The following is a 20,000-nucleotide window of genomic DNA, read 5'->3' as shown; positions in this document are numbered from 1 at the left end:
GTTAGGCTGTGGGCAGCCTGGCATGTATAGTACATCGATCAAGGGTCTGCAAATAAGTTTGGCCTCGGGTCAATGTTTTTCTAAGTCATTAGATGGTGGGCAGAACATTATCAATGCAATTTAAGAAGTGGAACTGGCGGCAGACCATCTTATACAATAATAACTATATTGTATATACTATATATTATATAAACTATATACTGTAATAACCCGATATAAAAGTTAATAAATAAATATTTGTGTAAATAAAGGTTTCTGCACTGATAGAACTGTGTGTGTAATCAAATGTTACAGGTGCGAGATAGAAAATATTTTGTGCAGGCCACATCCTTGAATGGTGCACTTGAGGACATTTAGTTCAGTTCATTACAAAGTTTAATTTTTATCTGGACACAGTCAGTCATACTCCCTTTTGAACAGAGACAAATTAGTTCTTTCATAGAATAGGAGCTGAAGGTCTTTTTTTGGATATGGAAAGAAACAATGTGGAACAACTGCCTGTCATTCACTTTCAACATGGATAAAAGCATTCTCCAGGTGGGGGTAGATTCTAAATTTGACTTATTGTCACCCATTTGACATTATAGTCTATGTGGGACAGTCAGATATTGTAGTCAGATATTATTGCTAGAGGGCCGCCTATTGCCTACCACTGACATAGATGGTCCCATGTGTTCCAAAAAAGATAAGGACATTTGAGAGAAAAAAAATCAAATATTGTCAAAGGAGACAGAAATGTGTGCTTGGGTAGAACTTGGACTGATATTTTGCTAACTCTGAAGTCAGAAATGTTCATTGTCTATATGCTGGCTCTTACCATTCCAGGCAGGGAATAGATGTATTTCTTTTAGAGAGAAAGTGAAAGAGGAGGGGAAACTGGGGGGGGGGAGGGCTTGGGGAGGGAACTTTGGGGAGAAGAGGAAGGAAGAGCTGAAGTATAAAGCCACAGAGAGACAGTGAGCCAAAGGGTGAGACGTGGAGTTGTTTGTGAAAGGAGCTTGCGAAACCACACTGTTGAGCTGTGAGTATTTGTATGATCTGTGTGAATCAGTGATTTCTTTCTGCAACTAAACAGTGATGCATTTTGATTTCCCAGAATTGTTTATATTTTTGGTTTAATGTTGAAATGTTATTTGTTGTCTGCATTGTGCTATACAGGCAGTCACTGAAGTCATCATTGTGATGGATTATCATCTAAATAAGGATGACTTCAGACAATGTTTGAATTCTACCAGGATTTGTTTTTGTGTTGAACTAACCAAGATGTTTCCATTTGATGCTCATGTCTTGTCTTGTCTTGCCTTTCCTTGCATGATCATTTTCCACCTGCTTTGTGACAACATATTTTCTGTATGTGAGTATGAGTGTCATTGTGTTAGTGCTTAGTAATGCTTTGCCTCTCCATTTCTCTCAGGTAAAGTCAGGAAAGCTGACTAAGGACACCACTGTGTGTTCCTGTGTGCAGATGTGCTGCAGTGCACTGCCATCTATCGAGCTTGAGGGACGATGCTGACTTGTGAGGGCAGCTCAGGGGTGCGTCGCTGGTTCACCCTAGCTACGGGTCTGGTGGAGTGCCTGTGTTTCGCTGGGGTTTTGTTCGGATGGGCTTCCCTCGTTTTTGTCCTCAAGACAGAGGGCTACTTCAGTTCGCTGTGTGTCAACGCAACAGATGTCAACGGAACACAAGTCATAGGTAAGTGCTGCTCACTGTGGTCTTCTTGCATATCCTTTGGACTTCAGATTTCCACTTGAATGTCTATTTTTATTTAACATTTATTGAAGGATTGTCACAGCTTAGAATAAGCAGTGATAAAAAAAGAAACCCTTCTAGTTTTCTGTAAAAAAACAACAACTCGCAAGACAAACACAAACCCTCCCACCCAACCCCCTCCCAAAAAGTGTACATTTGATAGTAAATAAAAAGGTACTTGAATGTCTTTCTATCTACCCCATCTGATACTGTATATATAAGCCCCTTTTACAGGCAAGATCCGTGTGGAAGTCAATAATGGTGTTCTCTTTAATCTTTTAATTTTAGCTTTTTTAAACTTTAAACTTTGGATTAGGTCGGCACAATTAATTGTAAGTAATTGAAAATCATGATTTTATGTTTCACAATCATGTAATTCTGAAACTTGGGTTAATTAGGAGTAAAGGGTCATTAACCAGAACAATGTTCAAGCCATCTCCATCCTTTAGGCTCACAGAGGAAGAATACAATCGCATGGGGCAGGGGTCTTCAATGGTTTTTAGGCCAAGGACCCCTTAGCTGAGAGTGAGATGAAATAAAATTATGTGGCAGATTAAACCTTTTCATAGATTTCATAGATAGCTTCATAGAGATGTTTGACAGCACTATCATCAGTGTTGTGTCAATTGATGTTTTTTGTTTGTTTACACATTCTATTAATATGTTGGATGCATGTTAATGTGTACTTTCAGACATTTAACCCTCAATACTTAGAACTTGACCTTTGGCTCTGTAATTGGTCCGCTATTCTTTCCTTCTACACCAAACGTCTTCGCCGAAATTAGCAGATCTACAAGCAACGCCTCGCAGCGTTGTGAGCTTGTAGATCTGCTAATTTCGGCTAATGTTCCCCTCAGAATAGGGGCTGGGATTCAAGTGGTTAATGTAAAAAAAAGTTCCTATCACACAAAGATTTGGCGGACCCCATGTAGTAACTCTGAGGACCCCCTAGGGGTCCCGGACCCCCTGCTGAAGACCCCTGGCATAGGGTATTACACACCATTTGAGCAAATATATGGCACTGATAAGTATAAAGCACAACAAAATTATTCCACCAAACCATCATTATTAACAATCGTGTTCATTACTCATGTTATGTGTAATATGTGCTAAGAAGGATACGCATCCAAACTGGGGCATGCAGGGATGCCTGCAGACACACACACACACACACACACACACACACACACACACACACACACACACACACACACACACACACACACACACACACACACACACACACACACACACACACACACACACACACACACTGGTCACAAGGGGTGAGCATGTGGGTTTTTCTGCTCCATTATCACCTCCTTGAACACACTCTTTCATTACCCAAATCCCAGCACTGTTTTATTCTCTCTCTTCTACCCCCCTCTCCCTCTCTCCCTCTCTCTCTCTCTCTCTCTCTCTCTCTCTCTCTCTCTCTCTCTCTCTCTCTCTCTCAGACTGCAGTGGACAGGATGAGCAGTTCTCATTGGTCTTCACCATCGCCTCTTTTATGAACAATTTCCTGACACTGCCTAATGGCTTCCTGTTTGACCATTTCGGCACCACAGTGGCTCGACTGATTGGAATGTGAGTCGTTTGATTGTTTGGCTGAATGGATGAACAGATAGACTGAAGAATGGGTGAATGTCCCAATATAAATATAGCCCCCAAATATGTAATCTGTAATAAAGTGGAAATTTAACTTAAAGGGATACTTCACTTTCACATAAAATAAACATTAAAAAAATATATTTAAAAAAAATGAAAGAAGTTATGGCAAAATAAAGGCCCCCTCACACATTAGTAGGACACTCTAATGCGTGAGGGGGCCATGAATTATCCATTACTTTTTTCATTTATTTTTAATATATTTTTTAAATGTTTATTTTATGTGAAAGTGAAGTATCCCTTTAAGTCCTTCAGCAAATTGATGGCAACAGAATCAAACCGTTTTAAATAGCATAAAAAGTCATATCACTTTAATCTTTATTTGAATGCCAAATTCTGATAAGCAACATGTCACATCCATTTGAGCTTATACTTGAGCTCTTACTTGCTTCTTAACACTTCTCTTTATAAGCTTTTTATAAAGTGTTCTTTTTATTTCATTTGCCGAACTAATGATTGATCACTAATAAGCCCTTATCACGTTCAACGTATTGATTATAAACCCTCTTGGTGTGACTGGAATTCTAGGGGGAAATTGTATAAAAGAATCAAGTTAAACTGCGAACATATGTTGGTCTGTTGATGCTTCAGCAAAACCCTGTTCAAGATTCATGCCTTTTGGATGGAGCTGTAGAACAGTGCTGGAGCTGATCCAAAAGAATGACAGGTGTTGATGCTGTGTCACGGCCATGACACTGTGAACTGAAATGAGAACCAGGCCGTGCAGCGACCAACAGTTATTAACGCAGTGTAGTTACAGACAGTAAGGCCTCTGTCTTCCCCTCTACAGTAGGATACATCTCTGCATGACTGTTCTTCCTCCCCTCCTTCCTCACTGTTTCTGCATGTTGTGGTTAAGATAATGGGAACGCAGCATTTTCTGTATAATTAGTTCATCTTTTACCCTTTTTGACATATTTTGGCAAACAACTACTTTCTTTCTTTCTTTCTTTCTTTCTTTCTTTCTTTCTTTCTCTCCCTTTCTCTTTCTGGCTCTGTCCTCTATTCTATATGTGATTCCTGTTAGTTGGGGGCCCCGGGGAAAAAAAAGGACCGTTTGGTTCAGATTCTCGCAAATTCGCCAAATTTGGCACAGATGTTGTCCATACCGTACTTAATCATTTTAAGATGGGTGCCAAGATTGGCGCCCCATGGTACTGCCATATTGCGCAATCCAATATGGCTGCCACCCGAAAAAAACAAAAAGGCCTAGAATCATAAATGATACCACTTTTTAGGGGTTTTCTGGGCCGTAAAATCTGATTCTGGTGTTATTTAAATGATTTGAGGTCAAGAGATTACCCCTCAAAGTTAGTATATAAAGGTAATATCGGGGTAAAATTCAGTATTTCTGGTGCAACATGCCAGATTCTACCCCCATTTTCTTTTCTCATTATAAGCTATACTTGTATGTATCAATGTTTCACAATTCAAAACAATCAGATTCTGGTTTCATCTCAATGATATGAGGTCAAGTTTACCCCTCTAAGTTAACATAAAGGTCATTTTGTGTCATAAAAAATAAAATGGTATCATTATTTACTTATTGATGCTGTATGGGACAACTACCCAGAGGAAAATAACCTAAAATATCTTACACAGAAACGGCGTGGGAATGGTTCACGCACGGACAAAAGTCGGTGATGGTAGCACTCCAATCCCTAAGCATGAATGGAGTGGCTTCCTAAAAAACGAGGACAACAAAAAGGAGCTCTTCTCATTCATCAGCACACAGATCTCAAAGAATGACATGCGTGGAAAGCTCCTTCTGACTACCCGCTTTGAGACTGTGCTCTCCAACATGCCTTGTGATGTCACAAAACTACAGAAGTGCAACCATTCTGAGGCAGACACCAGGATCCTCCTGCATCTGTCACATGCAGCAGAGCAGGGTCATACAACAGCCTTTGTTCGCACCGTAGACAGCGATGTTGTCATTTTGGCAATCCGGTTTTTCGCTTCTAACGGAGCTCTGGGTGGGTTTCGGTACTGGTCGAAAATATCGTGACATACCAGTCCATACCATCTACTCTGATCTCGGTCCATCAAAGTCATTGGCACTACCCCTCTTCCACAGCTTAACAGGGTGTGACACAACTTCCCAGTTTCTTGGATGTGGCAAGAAGACAGCTTGGGCAGCCTGGAGAAGCATACCAGACCTCACCAACACACTAGTTGCTCTCACAAACACCCCTGACCTCTTCAGTCTTGAGTCTGTGCATATGCAGAACATTGAACGATTTGTCGTGCTCATGTACAGCAAGAGGTGTGGTGCAGCTGGTGTCAATGAGGCCAGACATTGCCTCTTCACCACTGGAAGTAGATCACTGGAAAACCTCCCACCTACCCAAGCTGCACTGTTCCAGCATGTCAAGCGAGCGCTACTGCAGGCAAGTTTCTACTGGAATCAGGCAACCTCGGTCCAGCAGGAAATTCCTGACTTCAGTGAGTGGGGCTGGCACAAAGATGGCACTGGCACATGGCAACCACTGTGGACCACTCTTAGTGATGCATCAGCAGCATGTGACCTTCTTGTGCGCTGTGGCTGCCTCAAGGGATGCATGGGAAGGTGCAAATGCCACCGTATCGGTGTCCGATGCACAATCCTCTGCAAATGCGAAGGTGGGTGCCTTAATAATGAAGATGACAGCCAGTAACTCCACACCTTGCAAGGGATGGAGACACAAAGAATGTGAAAGACAACATCGTGATCTAACTTTTTGATTTTAGCAAGTTTTACGGAGTAACTATTTTGATTACATTGTCCCCTACTGTTGTTTACTGTTGTTGAAGTTGGACTTGTATTAGTTTGTTGTTTATAATAAACAATCTACTGTTTTGAGTTGTGAAACATTGATACATATACAACTACAACTTATAATGGAAAAAAAAACTTTTTGGGGGTAGCATCTGGCATGGCGCACCAGAAATACTGGATTTTACCCCAATATTACCTTTATATACTAACTTTGATGAGTAAACTTGACCTTGAGGGGTAATCTTGACCTCAAATCATTAAAATAACACCAGAATCAGATTCTACGACCCAGAAACCCCCTAAAAAGTGGTATCATTTATGATTCTATGACTTTTCTATGACAACATCTGTGCCAAATTTGGCGAATTTGCGAGAATCTGAACCAAAAAATCCCCGGGGCCCCCGACTATGTGGTTTTCTTCGAGTCCCATGTCAACTCTGTGGGGTTGCCATGTTTGTGTGTTCGCAACAGCAGCAGATGTTCAGTCACACAGGCAGAGATCGGAGTCTTGGGAAGAGGGGAGAAATGGTTTGTAGCTTGTGCTTGTGCTTGTACGTGTTTGTGCATGTTCATATGTGCATGTCATCGGTTTGAGAGTGAGCGTAGCCATGACTGTGTGCATGCAAGTCGCAAAAACACATTCATACATGGTAACTGGACAAGGACAGATAAAACTAGTGCAATATAACATAAAGAAAGAACAAGGTCAAAATGGTTCTGCAGAAGGCTGCAATGCTCCTGAGGTTTCCTGGGTAACAGGTTGCTATGCAGAGCGGTCAGTGAGCTGGGAAGCAGCAGCAAAATGGAAACACAATGAACATGCCTATATGAATGAGACTTTACGAGCCAGAGAATCACACAGTGGGAATGTTTGTGTGAAGACTCAGTAGCAAAGGAAGCTCTAGGAATGAGGGTTACTGAGACAGTTGCTATGGACCTGCTCTTGAGGTTTACGAAGGAGCACGCAAGATATGGGGCAGTAGTATGCAATGAACTAGCCCATCTGTGACCTCACCCATCGCTGTAGCATGGCCCTACAAGATGGGTGAGGTCACAGATGGGGCTAGCAAAGAACTTGACCGACAGGTCAGAAAGAAAGGGGTTTGAGATCTGCATTCATTGCCTCTGGCTGTGTGAATCGTAACATGTTGTTTGTTTGTGTGTGTGTGTGTGTGTGTGTGTGTGTGTGTGTGTGTGTGTGTGTGTGTGTGTGTGTGTGTGTGTGTGTGTGTGTGTGTGTGTGTGTGTGTGTGTGTGTGTGTGTGTGTGTGTGTGTGTGTGTGTGTGTGTGTGTGTGTGTTGGTGTTAGGGAGAAGCTGAGCAACATACACTCACATTCCTCATCTATCAGACCCCATCTCCATTCCCAGACCTAATCTGCGATAACAAACTCCTCTAGTTGGTCCTATAAGCTCATCCATGTGTTTCCACTAAGAGAGGGTGGAGGGGAAATTAAAAGCCAAGGAGCACAAATAGTCAGACACAGGGAGGTGAGGAAGAGGTTGAGAGGTGAGACAGAACCCCTGGCATGGGAAGGGCCAGGAAAACAGAGTTAATGTAGGCTAAAGGCTTTCCAGACAGGGTCAAGTAAGCACCAAGTACAATGATCAGCAGAAGAGGAGAGGTGACAAGGTTCAACCTGCACTTGAGCAATGCCAAGCAGATGTTGAACAACAGCCACATATGATCTTTACATTGTCCTTTTACCTGTTTAATAATGTTAATCATTCTATTAGTGTTGTTTCTTATCTTCTTGTGCGCTCTCCCACCTTAACGTCCTTTGTGTGTGATTCATTTATTTATTATCTTTCTCTCCCACCAGATTCCTCTACACCCTTGGTACCTTGTTTGTGGCATTCTCAAGTTCAGGTTAGTCCTCCCTCCATCCTGCTAGACGCTCACATTGAACGACTGACAATGAGTTACTGTTGTGGATGCTCACATTACCTTTTCTCCCTCAGCCCTTTCCAACCTCCTCTTCCCCGCCCTCTGCTTCATCGCTGTGGGAGGCATCTTGTTCCTGATCAGCAACATGCAGGTATGGTGCTGAAGTTGCCATATCACTTTTAGGCTTTGTCTCCACTCGAGACCTCTACCCACACTTGGGTAGCACTTGCCTGCCTGCTACTTAAAGGTTGTGAGCGCTGTTGCTGATACATAAAATACCACAAAGCAGCATTTTGACAATAAATGTCACCTGCCGATGTTTTCGAAAATCAGCCACTCCATCTCTCTTCGATGTGCTGGTTTTCATCTCAATTGTGTCTCTGCTGTGTCTAGGCTGTCCCTAGTTTAAGAAGCTGCAAATTCTTTTTCAATTTCCTCTCACACTCCACTGTGAAAATGGACAAAAAAGGGGGACATGGACATTATAATATGGATCTATCAGAGGCAATATTCAATGAACCAATAGTAAAACTCATAAAGCAGCGTCTTTGCACTTCCTATTGATATTTTCAATTGACAAGTCGAAAGTCCAATCAGAGTTCCCCAGACGATTCCATAATTTTGACATGCAATCACTGACCTTGTGACAGAGTTTTTCCTTTTATTTGCAAGATCACAGACATTAATGAGCTGCACACTTCAAGACAAATTCGAGTTTTCTTCAACTTTGAAAGCAAGTGCCCAACGCCAGGGGTGCTTGAACAACATCAAGTGTGCCCGTATTGCATTTTCTATCAGTCCTCCATAGAAAACAATGAGAAAGACTGGTGCACAGTGAAAAGAAAAATTGTTGATCTACAAGCTCACAATGCTTCACATCGCAAGGCAGTGTGCTCTTGCAGATCTGCTAAATCTAACTTTAGCACACTGGCTCTCCATACTAATGTGAAGGTACAGTGCAATAACATCATGAATCATGATCATGAGCTATGAGGGAGAACAGTCCCATGACCCATCTTCAGGAAATATGTTTTGAGAAAGCCTGCTCCCTGAACTTTCTCAGTGGGGGGGTGGGGGTCCGTAGCCTCAAACCGGGACCCATTCACTTGTATTGGTCACAAAGGCAGCTTAAGGCTATGCTTATGATCCTGCGATATGATCAAAGAATAATCTGTGCACTCCATTTAATGGAGTGATACAGTATGAGATAGGAATGGAAACACAGCAAACATGCCAAGGAATGAGACTTTATGAGCCAGAAAACATTTTTGTGTGAAGAAGGGAGTAGCAAATGGAGCTGTAGGAAGGGTTACTGAGATGCTTGCTATGGACCAGATCTTGAGGTTGGAGAAAGAATGCATAAGACAGGGCAGGCATATACGAAGAACATGACAGTCAGCTCAGACAGAATGAGGTCTTTGCACTCGTTACCTCTGGCTTTGTGAATCATTGGCAATTTTGGAATAAATGTAAGCTTGCACACTTACAAATGTACACTTTCTATTTGTGTCTCTTTATCTACTGCAGGTCGGGAACCTATTTGGCTCCCATCGCTCCACCATCATCACACTATATAATGGAGCTTTTGACTCTTCCTCAGCAATCTTCCTCGTTATCAAGGTAAAATATGTCTCCTTGTCACAAATTTATACCTGAAGGTATAGTATCTTCTAAGAAGGTGCTGATGAAGAGGAGGGAAATTATGTTATTAAATCAGATATATCTGTTCTTCCTCTTTAGTTGCTGGTTGAGTCGGGCGTTTCTCTGCAGAACTGCTTCCTCTTCCTGTCTGCCTGTGGTGTCATTCACCTGCTCAGGACCTTCCTCCTGATGCCCAGATCCAAGATTCCGTACCCCGTACCTGACAGCTATACATATGGGTAAGACATTAAATATACAAGCTCACAACGCGTCACTTCGCGCCGCGCTATGAGCTTGTATATCTGCTATTTTTGAAAAATCTTGAAAATCTTTGAATATTTATATTTTTCAACTCAAATGTTTACTTTTGGGGGTCCCTGGAACAAAATGTTTTTGAGATGGGAGTCCGCTGCCAAACAATTAAGGATTGTACTGTGTGTGTAACCTTTGCTCTGCCAGGGTGACCTGTGGAAAAACCAAAACCATCAGTCCTGAGCTGGAGGCAGCTAACGGTCACGTACAGGGTGACGACGCTCCAGAGGATAGTCAGGATACACCACTCGACAAGGAGAGCCATCCAGAGAAAGGTTTGTATTGTATGACACAATTGATTCTCAAACATGTCTAATTTCAAGGACCCCAAATTTGATATACATTAGGCCAGTGGTTCTCAACCTTTTCAGGCCGTGACCCCCCCAAATAATCATATTTGAACTGGGGACCCCCCTCCCTGACAATCACTTGGAATGTAGGAGTTGAAGCATTCAATTTTGTTTGACTCGGTTCCACACAAAAATATTGTGAAAATAGCTCGTAGAGGCCAATGTTGGCCAGTTTGTATAGTATAGTTTGTTGATTACTTTTGATGCAGTAATGGTCTTTTTCTTTTCTTTCTTTCTTTTTTTTAGGTATTAAAGAGGTCTTAAAAGTTCTTTCACGAGTACAGACCACGCCTTCAAACCAAACATTGTTTAACATTCTTTATTTAGAAAATAAGGAGATGGACCTGTCAGGAAAGGAATTGGTTATGCATGGCTTAGGCGATGGAGGGAAGGAAGGGAAGGGAAGGAAGGTGGGAAGGAAAGGAGGCTTTAGGGGTGGGGATGTAGGAGTGGAGATGGAGGAGGAGATGATGTGTAGACAGGGAGGTGATGAGGAAGGGGGTGAGGATGAGGGAGTGAAGACAAGGGGTACGATTTATCTAGTGAGGAGGGTAAGTGAAGGATGTAAGGTGTGAGGATGGTGAGAGGATGGCTAGGGTGAGGTGAGCTGGAGGGAGTGAGAACAGAGGAAGGGGAGGTGGGGATGAAGGGGCATGTGAAGCCTGGATAAGGGGCGCAAATGGGAGTGTGGGACGGAGGGCGTCGTAGCCCTGGGGAGGGATGAAGGACGGGGCCCAGTGGGGGCGCGGCCCTGGGGGAGGGAAGGGCGAAGCCCTGGTGGGGGAGGAAGGGCATAGCCCTGGTGGGGGAGGAAGGGCGTAGCCCTGATGAGGGGTGGAAGGGCGCGCGAAGCCCTGAGGGGGGAGGCATAACCATGTGGCTCCAGGGGGGGTGGAGACCTGAGTATTTGGCTTAGGGTCTGAGGAGATAGGCGTCCGTCTTGGCAGTAATCTGTGGACGCACCATCACTCGAGACCCCGTCTGGAACCTGAAGACTAGGACAGATCGGAGAGTACAGAAGAAAGGGTAGGGAGGGAGGGGTGCGAAGAACAATGCACGAATGGCAGGCGGACCTGGCAGGTTTAAATACCCTCACTTATTGGTAGAAGGGGTGGAGTTCAGGGTGGAGAGCGATTAGTTACCATGGCATCGGTGCCACTGTGAGTGGCAAGGGTGGAGCTATGATCAGTTACCGTGGCAGATAAGTCGAGGGAGGAGTTGGCTCGGTTACCATGGTGATCGATCAAGCTTGTAACCTAGAGAGTGAGCTAGGAATGGAAATAGATCATGGGAGTAGAGTGAGGGGCAAGGTTAGTACTGTAACAATCTCATTGTTTGAAGGCGTAGTCTTCCTCCTGAACATACATTGTACCAACTCCATTAAATTGTCACTTCACAGTCATCTGGGGACCCCCCAAAAATCACTCCCCTGGGGGTCCCGACCCACAGGTTGAGAACCATTGCATTAGGCCACAGACCCCCCTACACGGTAAAATCCTCAGTGTTCATTTAATTAACTCCAAATGGACCCTTACTGCATGTCCTCATGCAGTGTTACAACTTGCAAGTTCTCGATTGTCTATTTTCACTACCTCTTAAAGGTTTTTTACAATTATAGAATGTCTTAGATTGTTTTTTTATATTATTTATTGAATTATTTTGTTATAATAAATACATATGTGGGATACGAAAAAAGGGATATTTACTAAAAAAGGGGTATATACCATTGACTGCACAGCAGACTGACTTCTCGACTTTCCTCTGTTCTCTTTCACTGTCTTGCTTTCTATTATTTTCCTGGATGATTGAAGTCTCTCCGCCAGAGAAAAGTTTCAGAGAGTGCGCACTATCCATGTGTTTTCTGTGGCACCTGCTGTGGCTGTCAGTCATGCAGCTCAGACACTACCTGTTCATCGGCACCCTCAACCCCATGCTGCAGAGACTGACCATGGGAGAGCCAGCACTGGGTAAAAACACACACACTAAGCAACTAAGTATATTTACTCACGTACTGTACTTAAGTACAATTCTAGGTACTTTTACTTGAGTATTTAAAATTTTCAGTACTTTATACTTCTACTCCACTATATATCTCAGAGACAAATACTCCAATACAAATATATGACAGCCTTACTTAGTTACTTTGCAGATTTAGATTATTATTATTATTTTACATTTTTTTATTATGGAAAATATTCAAGTACATGAATATTTATATTCCCTTTTTATTTTGTATATACCCCAAAAAGTATACAAAAAAATTACACTAAATAGAAAAGAAAAGAAAGGACAGCAAAATAAGCAACAATAGCAAAGTAATTAGCAGAATCTGTGTGTGTCGTTCTTTGGGTGTATTAGACATTACAGTTATTGCATGGTGGTATGAGGATTTAAACAGACATTGTTAAGAAAGCCGTTGAAGCACAACAAGACAAAACAAAATAGATTTAGATTATTAGTACAAAACCTACATTAACCTCTCAAACACAATTTTATACAGTACTTCAGCTCATAGAAAATTGCTGATCTACAAGCTCACAACACAGCACATCACGACGCATTGTGAGCTTGTAGATGAACTAATTAGTACTTGTACATTGTATTTTGATGCCAACTCTTTTGTACTTTTGCTCCAGTAACATTTTGAAAGCAGGCCCTTTACTTGTAACAGAGTATTTCTACATTGCGGTATTGCAACTTTTACTTCAGGAAAGAATCTGAGAACCTGAATCTGACACAAACACACAAACATTCTCAATGTTACATAATAGACCACAAAAACATTTCATGGTCATCAATCTTCTTCCCAAATAACTGTGTCTAGAAACACTCTAGTGCACTGGTTCCCAAACTTTATAGCTCAAGACCCAAAAGAGAAATTTGACGTTTGCCCGGGACCCAAACTAGTGAAAATAGCAGATCTACAAGCTCACAATGCGTCGCTTCTTGCCACGTTGTGAGCTTGTGGATCTGCTATTTTCATTTCTTCTTAAATGTTTTTTATTTATTTATTAATTATTAGATTATTTAATTTATGAAATACTTTTGAAAAATGTTGGTATTGTTTTTAATTGATGACATTTTTGTTTAAACTGGTTGAAAATCTTTTGAAATATATAGTTTTATGTAGGAGACAAAAAAAGGGGATGTTTACACACAACCTATAAAATTGGTCCGTGCCCCAAACATAGGTGACAGTACAGTAGTGACAGGTTACACAGGTACTGACAGTACATGAATTATTTTTAAATGGATGCCTGTACTAAGGTCCATCACCAGGAAATCTTTTATAGTTAATGAGTTTATTACCGGCCATGACTTGGACTTATTTTTCCTGGTTGAAACATGGACAGATACCGATATCTAATTGCGGCATGGCCCCACAGCTATTCCTTTTGGAATTCCAGCAGACGAGGGCCTGCTGGTAATTCATATTGGTCACTGCTGTCATTCATAAAACCGGCCAAAAAAATGCACACCGGTTGCTGTTGGGAACTTCACCTCTTTTGAGCTCTTCTCTTTTACAACCTCTCATCATCCCACTATCTTCGTTGGCTTGTTATATCGCCCCTCCAAATCAAAAGTTTTTTTTGGCAGAATGTGGTCACTTACTTTCCATCATTATTACCAATAGAGCACCGAAGTCCTGACGTCACTCGTTCATATGGAGAATAACATTGGGTCATCTTAGAATCGTCTCATATAAGAATTGTGGTCCAAAAATAAACACTGCGTGTCGGCGTTATTGTCAGGGAGGAGGTTCTGTATAATTTATGATAGTCAGTCACTTATATTTGATACAGTCTGTTTCTGGCGAAAATGTAACTAATTTGGCGGAAGTAACATTAGCGTTTTCTCACCGTCAGTTGATGCTTCATATCCATAAGAGTCAACCCGCCGTGGTCATTTGTTTATTTTTGGAACACAGTTCTTATTTGACGCGATATTAAATACGTCTATGGGATTCAGAACGGGGGTGGAAAACTGCGAACCAGGTAGACAAACAAAGGATGTGTAAATGACGTCAGACTTCGGCGGTCTATTATGATGAGATTTTATTATTAGGTGATATTAATATTCATATTGATACCCAACATGTCTCCGGCCCGACCCATGATCATGGTTGTACTATTAGATCTCCAGACCACCACCATGCCTGTTTCTGACCATGCCGCCATTCTTTTTAAACTTCCCCTAGCGCCGGAGGTCTCTATGCCGAGAGGCCCCAGATGCTTCCGGCCCATTACTCCACTGACCATGCAGAGTTTCTGCAGCACCTACCAGGCTTCCAAGCAGCTTGAGCTGCTAAACTCCCTGTGCTCTGTGGACGAGTTGACTATGCAATTCATGCAACGCTGTACTGTATCTATGGACACCGTAGCCCCCCAAAAAATCTCCAAAGCCTCTCCGCTAGCAAAAAAGCCTCCACCATGGATTAAAGACCGTGTCCGGGTCATAAGAAGGGCATGTAGACATGCAGAACGTGTATGTCATATGTAATTTCACCACCATGAAACTGCTCTTAAAAAATGTAAACAACACCATAAAAGAGGAGAGATCAAACTATTTCTCTCATCTCATAGCTACCAATCCTCACAATCCAAAACTTCTCTTCAGCACGATTAATTCTCTCATTCACCGCCCCCCCCCCCATCCCAATGACATAATTTCCATTGAGAGATGTGAGGCATTCCGGTCTCACATCGTCTGAAAGGTGCTATTCAAATAAAGATTATTATTATTATTATTTATACTGTACTAAAATGGTAAATGGTGTATTTATATAGCGCCTTTTACATTACATTACATTCACACACAGACGGCAAAGGAAACCATGCAAGGCAGCAACCTGCTCATCAGGAGCAGTTCTGTGGTTTCAAGGTTTGGAACTGGGAGCCTTCTGTTTCCGAAGCAGCCGCTCTACCACCTGAACCACTGTCAACCCCTGTACTGACAGGTTACACAAGTACTCACAGGTTACACAGGTACTGAAAGGTTAGCCAGATACTGAGAGGTTTCAGAGATACTGACAGGTTACAAAGTACTGACAGCTTACACTGCTACTGATATGTCACACTGGTACTGATTACAATGTTGATTAGGTACATTGTTGAATTAGTGATGCTGCATTCTATTTCGTCTAACGGTCTCTTCCATGGCTTCCGTGTCCTTGCAGTGAGCCAGTACCTCAATGCATTTGCTTCGACCCAGCTGTGTGGTGTGCTGTGTGCTCCCTGGAACGGACTGATCTTTGACAGACACAAGGGCAAGCCCAGAGCCGCAGGTAAAACTCTAGGCATTTAACAGTGAAGCCAGAAAAACATATGCATTTTCTCCCCTAATTTAGCCATTGCCAATTCCCCCCTTGTGGTCCCTGTGAGTGTTGGACGGCAGGGGTTCCCACATTATTACTCTAGAAACTCAAAGGACAAATTTGATGTCTTCCCGGGATCCAAACCTACAAAAATACAAAATGAATTATTCACTGAAGCCCTATTTTAGAAAAAGCTAAAATAGCCGATCTACAAGCTCACAACATGTTGCAATGTGACACGTTGTGAGCTTGTAGATCTGCTATTTTAAGTACTTTTGAAAAGTTATGGATTTTTTAAATTTTTATGGATTTAAAAAAAAAATCTTTTAAAAGTCTCCAATTTTTACATTTCTAAAGAAATGTATTTTGTGTATGTGTGTGTGTGAGGGGGGGATGGTTGAAAGAGAAAAATATAGGCCCATTGTTGTGAAACACGTCTCCTCCTGTGTGTTGATCTTATGCTGCGTTTACATGGATTCAGGCAGATATAAATTGCAGACGATCAACACATTGGACGGCATGGTTAAAGCAAACGACAAGTCAGATAGAATATCAGGGTGGCTAAATGGAACATGTTGTATTGTTTTGACAGAATTTGTCTATTATATGCATGTAGGATGATGTAGCTATAAAATGCAGCTTTCTGTATTGCAAATAGTATGCTACTAACAACAACAACATTCTATCTGGAGACAGACATTCTCCAGATAACAGAGATAAAGGAACTCTTTCAGGAACTTTTTCTCAAGGTCCCTCCTTATAAACGAGATAAACGGCATGTGAAACACCTGCCTGTCATTCACTTCGGGTCGGGGCAGGTTCTCTATTCTGACATTATAGCCTATATGTGGGACGGTCAGATATTGTAAATTATTGCCTGGCCAGATATTATCAATTGCAGGCCAGTTCAATTGATTGTTGGGCCACCTATTACTATACATACCACTGGGTTAGGATTTAGGCCATTTAAGGGTTAGGTTTGGCAAGTTACAAACAGGTCAATAAAAAATAACAAAGATAGTGAGACAAACGTTTGTGTGTGTGTGTGTGTGTGTGTGTGTGTGCATGTGTGTGTGGGTGTGTGTGTGTGTGTGTGTGTGTGTGTGTGTGTGTGTGTGTGTGTGTGTGTGCGCGTGCCTGCGTGCGTGCCTGCGTGCCTGCGTGCCTGCGTGTGTACACGTATGTGTGGGTGCATGTGTGTGTAGGGGAGAGTGAGCGAGAGGCAGACCTGAGGTCATCAGTCCTCTCTCTGTTCCTGACGGCGCTGCAGTGTGTGCTGTTCTCTGTTTGCGCCTCCTTACCCTTCCTGCCCCTCCAGTACCTCACCTTCATCCTGCAGGTGCTCAATCGCTCCTTCCTGTATGGTGGCAACGCAGCCTTCCTCAGCATAGCGTGAGTGGCACACTGCACGTACTGTACACACGTGCATGCACGCACGTAGGCACGCACAAACAAACAAACAAACAAACAAACAAACAAACAAACTAACCCACACACACCCAAAAGCACACAATTCTATTGTACACATGAAGTGAGCCTCCCTCCCTCCAGGACATTCTGTATACTACTGCAGCAATAGTGGAAAGTATAGCTACGTTTACTTTACTTGAGTGTTACCATTTTTATAATACTTTTTTATAATATAATACTTTATACTTCTATTCCACTACATCTCAGAGGCAAATATTGTACCTTTTACTCCACTCCAATTATTGGAAAACTCTGGATACAAGTTACTTTGTATCCAACAAGCTCACAACGTCATGATATGATGCGTTGTGAGTTTGTGTAGAGCAACTATTTTTGATTTTTTTTTTTTTGTTGCAAAAACAGCTTGTGAAATGGGACATTCTGCATAATGAGTTTTACTTTTGGTACTCTCATTATATTTTGATGACAATACTTTTGTTACTTTTACTGAGGTAAAATTTGGGATTAAGTACAAATCAGAGTACCTCTTCCATCGCTGCCAAGTGGTGCTTAACCAAGGCTAAGCAGAACATCAAAGACACTCAACACCCCAACCACAATCTGTTCACCCTGCTTCACCCTGCTACCGTCAGACAGGCGATACTGCAGTATCAAATGCCAAATGAACAGACAAAGGCTATCAGGCTGCTGAATAGGCACTGAGCTCTGCCTCACATGTCTGTACATTTCCACACATTGTAGCCCCTACTGTACCTAACTTCTGTTGCACTTTATATCCTGTTTAGTTATTCAAAATGCGGCCACTAGATGGCCACATCAGTCTTACATGCTCACTTCTCATATGCAGTTATGATTGTTACATTCCCATTCCAATATATTCTGTGCATATTTGATGTCTGCGGCTATTTGATATGTTTTTTTATTACAGACTGCGGGACACTGTCACACACTTTACGCATATTTGATATTTCTTTTGATATTTGATATAGTTTATAGTTTTTTACCCTTACTTTCACTCTTATTCTAATTTAAATTTATATCATATTAATAATATTTCATGAGGAGCTAGCACAAAAGAATTGTACCTACTGTATTTCCTAATACTTGTATTGTGTGTGTGTGTGTGTGTGTGTGTGTGTGTGTGTGTGTGTGTGTGTGTGTGTGTGTGTGTGTGTGTGTGTGTGTGTGTGTGTGTGTGTGTGTGTGTGTGTGTGTGTGTAGTTTCCCGTCATGTCACTTTGGGAAGCTGTATGGCCTGGCCATGGCTTTGTCCGCGGTGTTCTCCCTGCTGCAGTACCCCTGTGTCGCTCTGGTTAAAGGAGCCTTGGGAGGTGACCCATTCTACGTAAGTACATGGACCGGACCGCCCTTTGGTAGTAATCCTAGAGGAGGATACCACAAGTATCTCAGGCGTTTAAAAACCTGACATTCGCCCTACGCTGCCATAGCAGTGTCCTTAATCACAGACTGGGCTACAGAGGTTGGTGCGGACAGCAGAGCCTTGTTGCACTGTTGAGCTTGCACACACACGCACACGCACACGCCCACGCACACGCACACTCACACACACACACACACACACACACACACACACACACACACACACACACACACACACACACACACACACACACACACACACACACACACACACACACACACTCAGTCAATTCGTTTTCATCAGATTCACTACACTTCCTTCGTCACACCCTCCTTTCTAGGCAGAGGCGATCCTAGGGTCTGTGGTGGCCCTAGGCTAAAATGCCCAGAGGGGCCTTGCAATGCGTGCCGAAAAGATTTGGGGCCCTTGAGGCCTGCTCAGCCTGCTGGCATTTACTCATTCCCTCTGTCTACCCATACAGGTGAATGTAGCACTGACCCTGATCAGCCTGCTCGCGTTCATTCATCCCCTCTACGTCTACCTGCACTGCCGTCGCCTGGCTGATGGGAGAACCAAAGTCAGTGTTTCCTCACTGGCTCCTGGTGAAGGCGCTCAATGAAAAGAGAAGCCAAACCCTGACAATCCACTGCTTCTTCAACCCCATCATTCTACAAAGCCTTACCTCGTATTCATTTTGTTTGGTAAATGTTGATGAGTTCTGTCAGCTATATTGTTTAACTGTTCACACATAATATTTCTCAAATATGTTCTCTCTTCTTGCTCTTTTTCTGCATTTGTCTCATTCACATTCTTTCTTTGTATTTGGCACACTTGTAGCCAATGAACACACTCAGTGGAGGTCGGAAATACAATTATTGTTTTCTGTGAGATAACTTGGAGGAGACATTTTCGTTTTGGTTATACATTCCCTGGTAAATTTTATGTATTTATGTATATAGAATTTCCAACAAGGAAAGACAGCCGTTTATTTTCAGGACACATCTGCTTGTTTTACACATGATTTTTTATTTATCTGACAGATGTCAGAAATCATGGACCAGGTCTGTTTACATTCTCTCTCAATGTGCTTGTGTTAGAGCATGTTGGTTGAATTTCCAAGACCCTTTTCTGCACTAACGCTGACTGACTATGCAAATTGACATAGTGCTAATATGCCTACTCAAACAGTGAATCTCTTTTATATCTGAAATTTAATGTGCTGCTGCTACAATTGTATTTTAATGCTTCATGTTGCCTCTGATATAGTCTATCAGTATTTTTTTCTACATTTTAAGTATACATGTATACATGTACTTTCTTTTAAAGGGAAATGCCTCATAGAAATCGTTTTTTACACAGAAATAAGCACTAGATTTAAGTTTGCATTATTATAATGTGCCATGTCTCAAATGTGTTATCTGACCAAATATTGGAAATGCTGCAAAATTATGCAGATGTAGTGTTAAATCAAATGTTTTTTAACACTGGGGGGGAATATATTTCGACC

General features: G+C 42.2%; 1 protein-coding gene across 2 annotated transcripts in view; it reads left to right on the top strand.

The window, feature by feature from the left end:
* Positions 1-917: 917 nt before the first annotated feature.
* slc43a3b (solute carrier family 43 member 3b) overlaps positions 918-20,000 on the top strand; it is a 19,379-nt gene continuing 296 nt past the window's right edge. The window contains exons 1-13 of one of the 2 annotated variants that reach the window (XM_080416187.1): positions 918-1,021; positions 1,415-1,693; positions 3,208-3,337; positions 8,000-8,046; positions 8,139-8,215; positions 9,592-9,684; positions 9,805-9,944; positions 10,165-10,292; positions 12,179-12,334; positions 15,544-15,651; positions 16,887-17,073; positions 18,334-18,457; positions 18,975-20,000. The exon at positions 18,975-20,000 is cut by the window's right edge and continues 296 nt beyond it. In XM_080416187.1, the coding sequence (XP_080272313.1) occupies positions 1,507-1,693; positions 3,208-3,337; positions 8,000-8,046; positions 8,139-8,215; positions 9,592-9,684; positions 9,805-9,944; positions 10,165-10,292; positions 12,179-12,334; positions 15,544-15,651; positions 16,887-17,073; positions 18,334-18,457; positions 18,975-19,112 (1,515 nt within the window). In that variant the 5' untranslated portion in view covers positions 918-1,021; positions 1,415-1,506 and the 3' untranslated portion in view covers positions 19,113-20,000. The remainder of the gene's footprint in view (positions 1,022-1,414; positions 1,694-3,207; positions 3,338-7,999; positions 8,047-8,138; positions 8,216-9,591; positions 9,685-9,804; positions 9,945-10,164; positions 10,293-12,178; positions 12,335-15,543; positions 15,652-16,886; positions 17,074-18,333; positions 18,458-18,974) is intronic. The other variant, XM_080416188.1, reaches the window with a different exon arrangement.

Source organism: Gymnoscopelus braueri (assembly GCF_963280865.1).
Source record: "Gymnoscopelus braueri genome assembly, chromosome: 20".
In the NCBI taxonomy this organism is placed as follows: domain Eukaryota; kingdom Metazoa; phylum Chordata; class Actinopteri; order Myctophiformes; family Myctophidae; genus Gymnoscopelus; species Gymnoscopelus braueri.
This window is presented reverse-complemented; position numbering and strand designations above follow the sequence as displayed.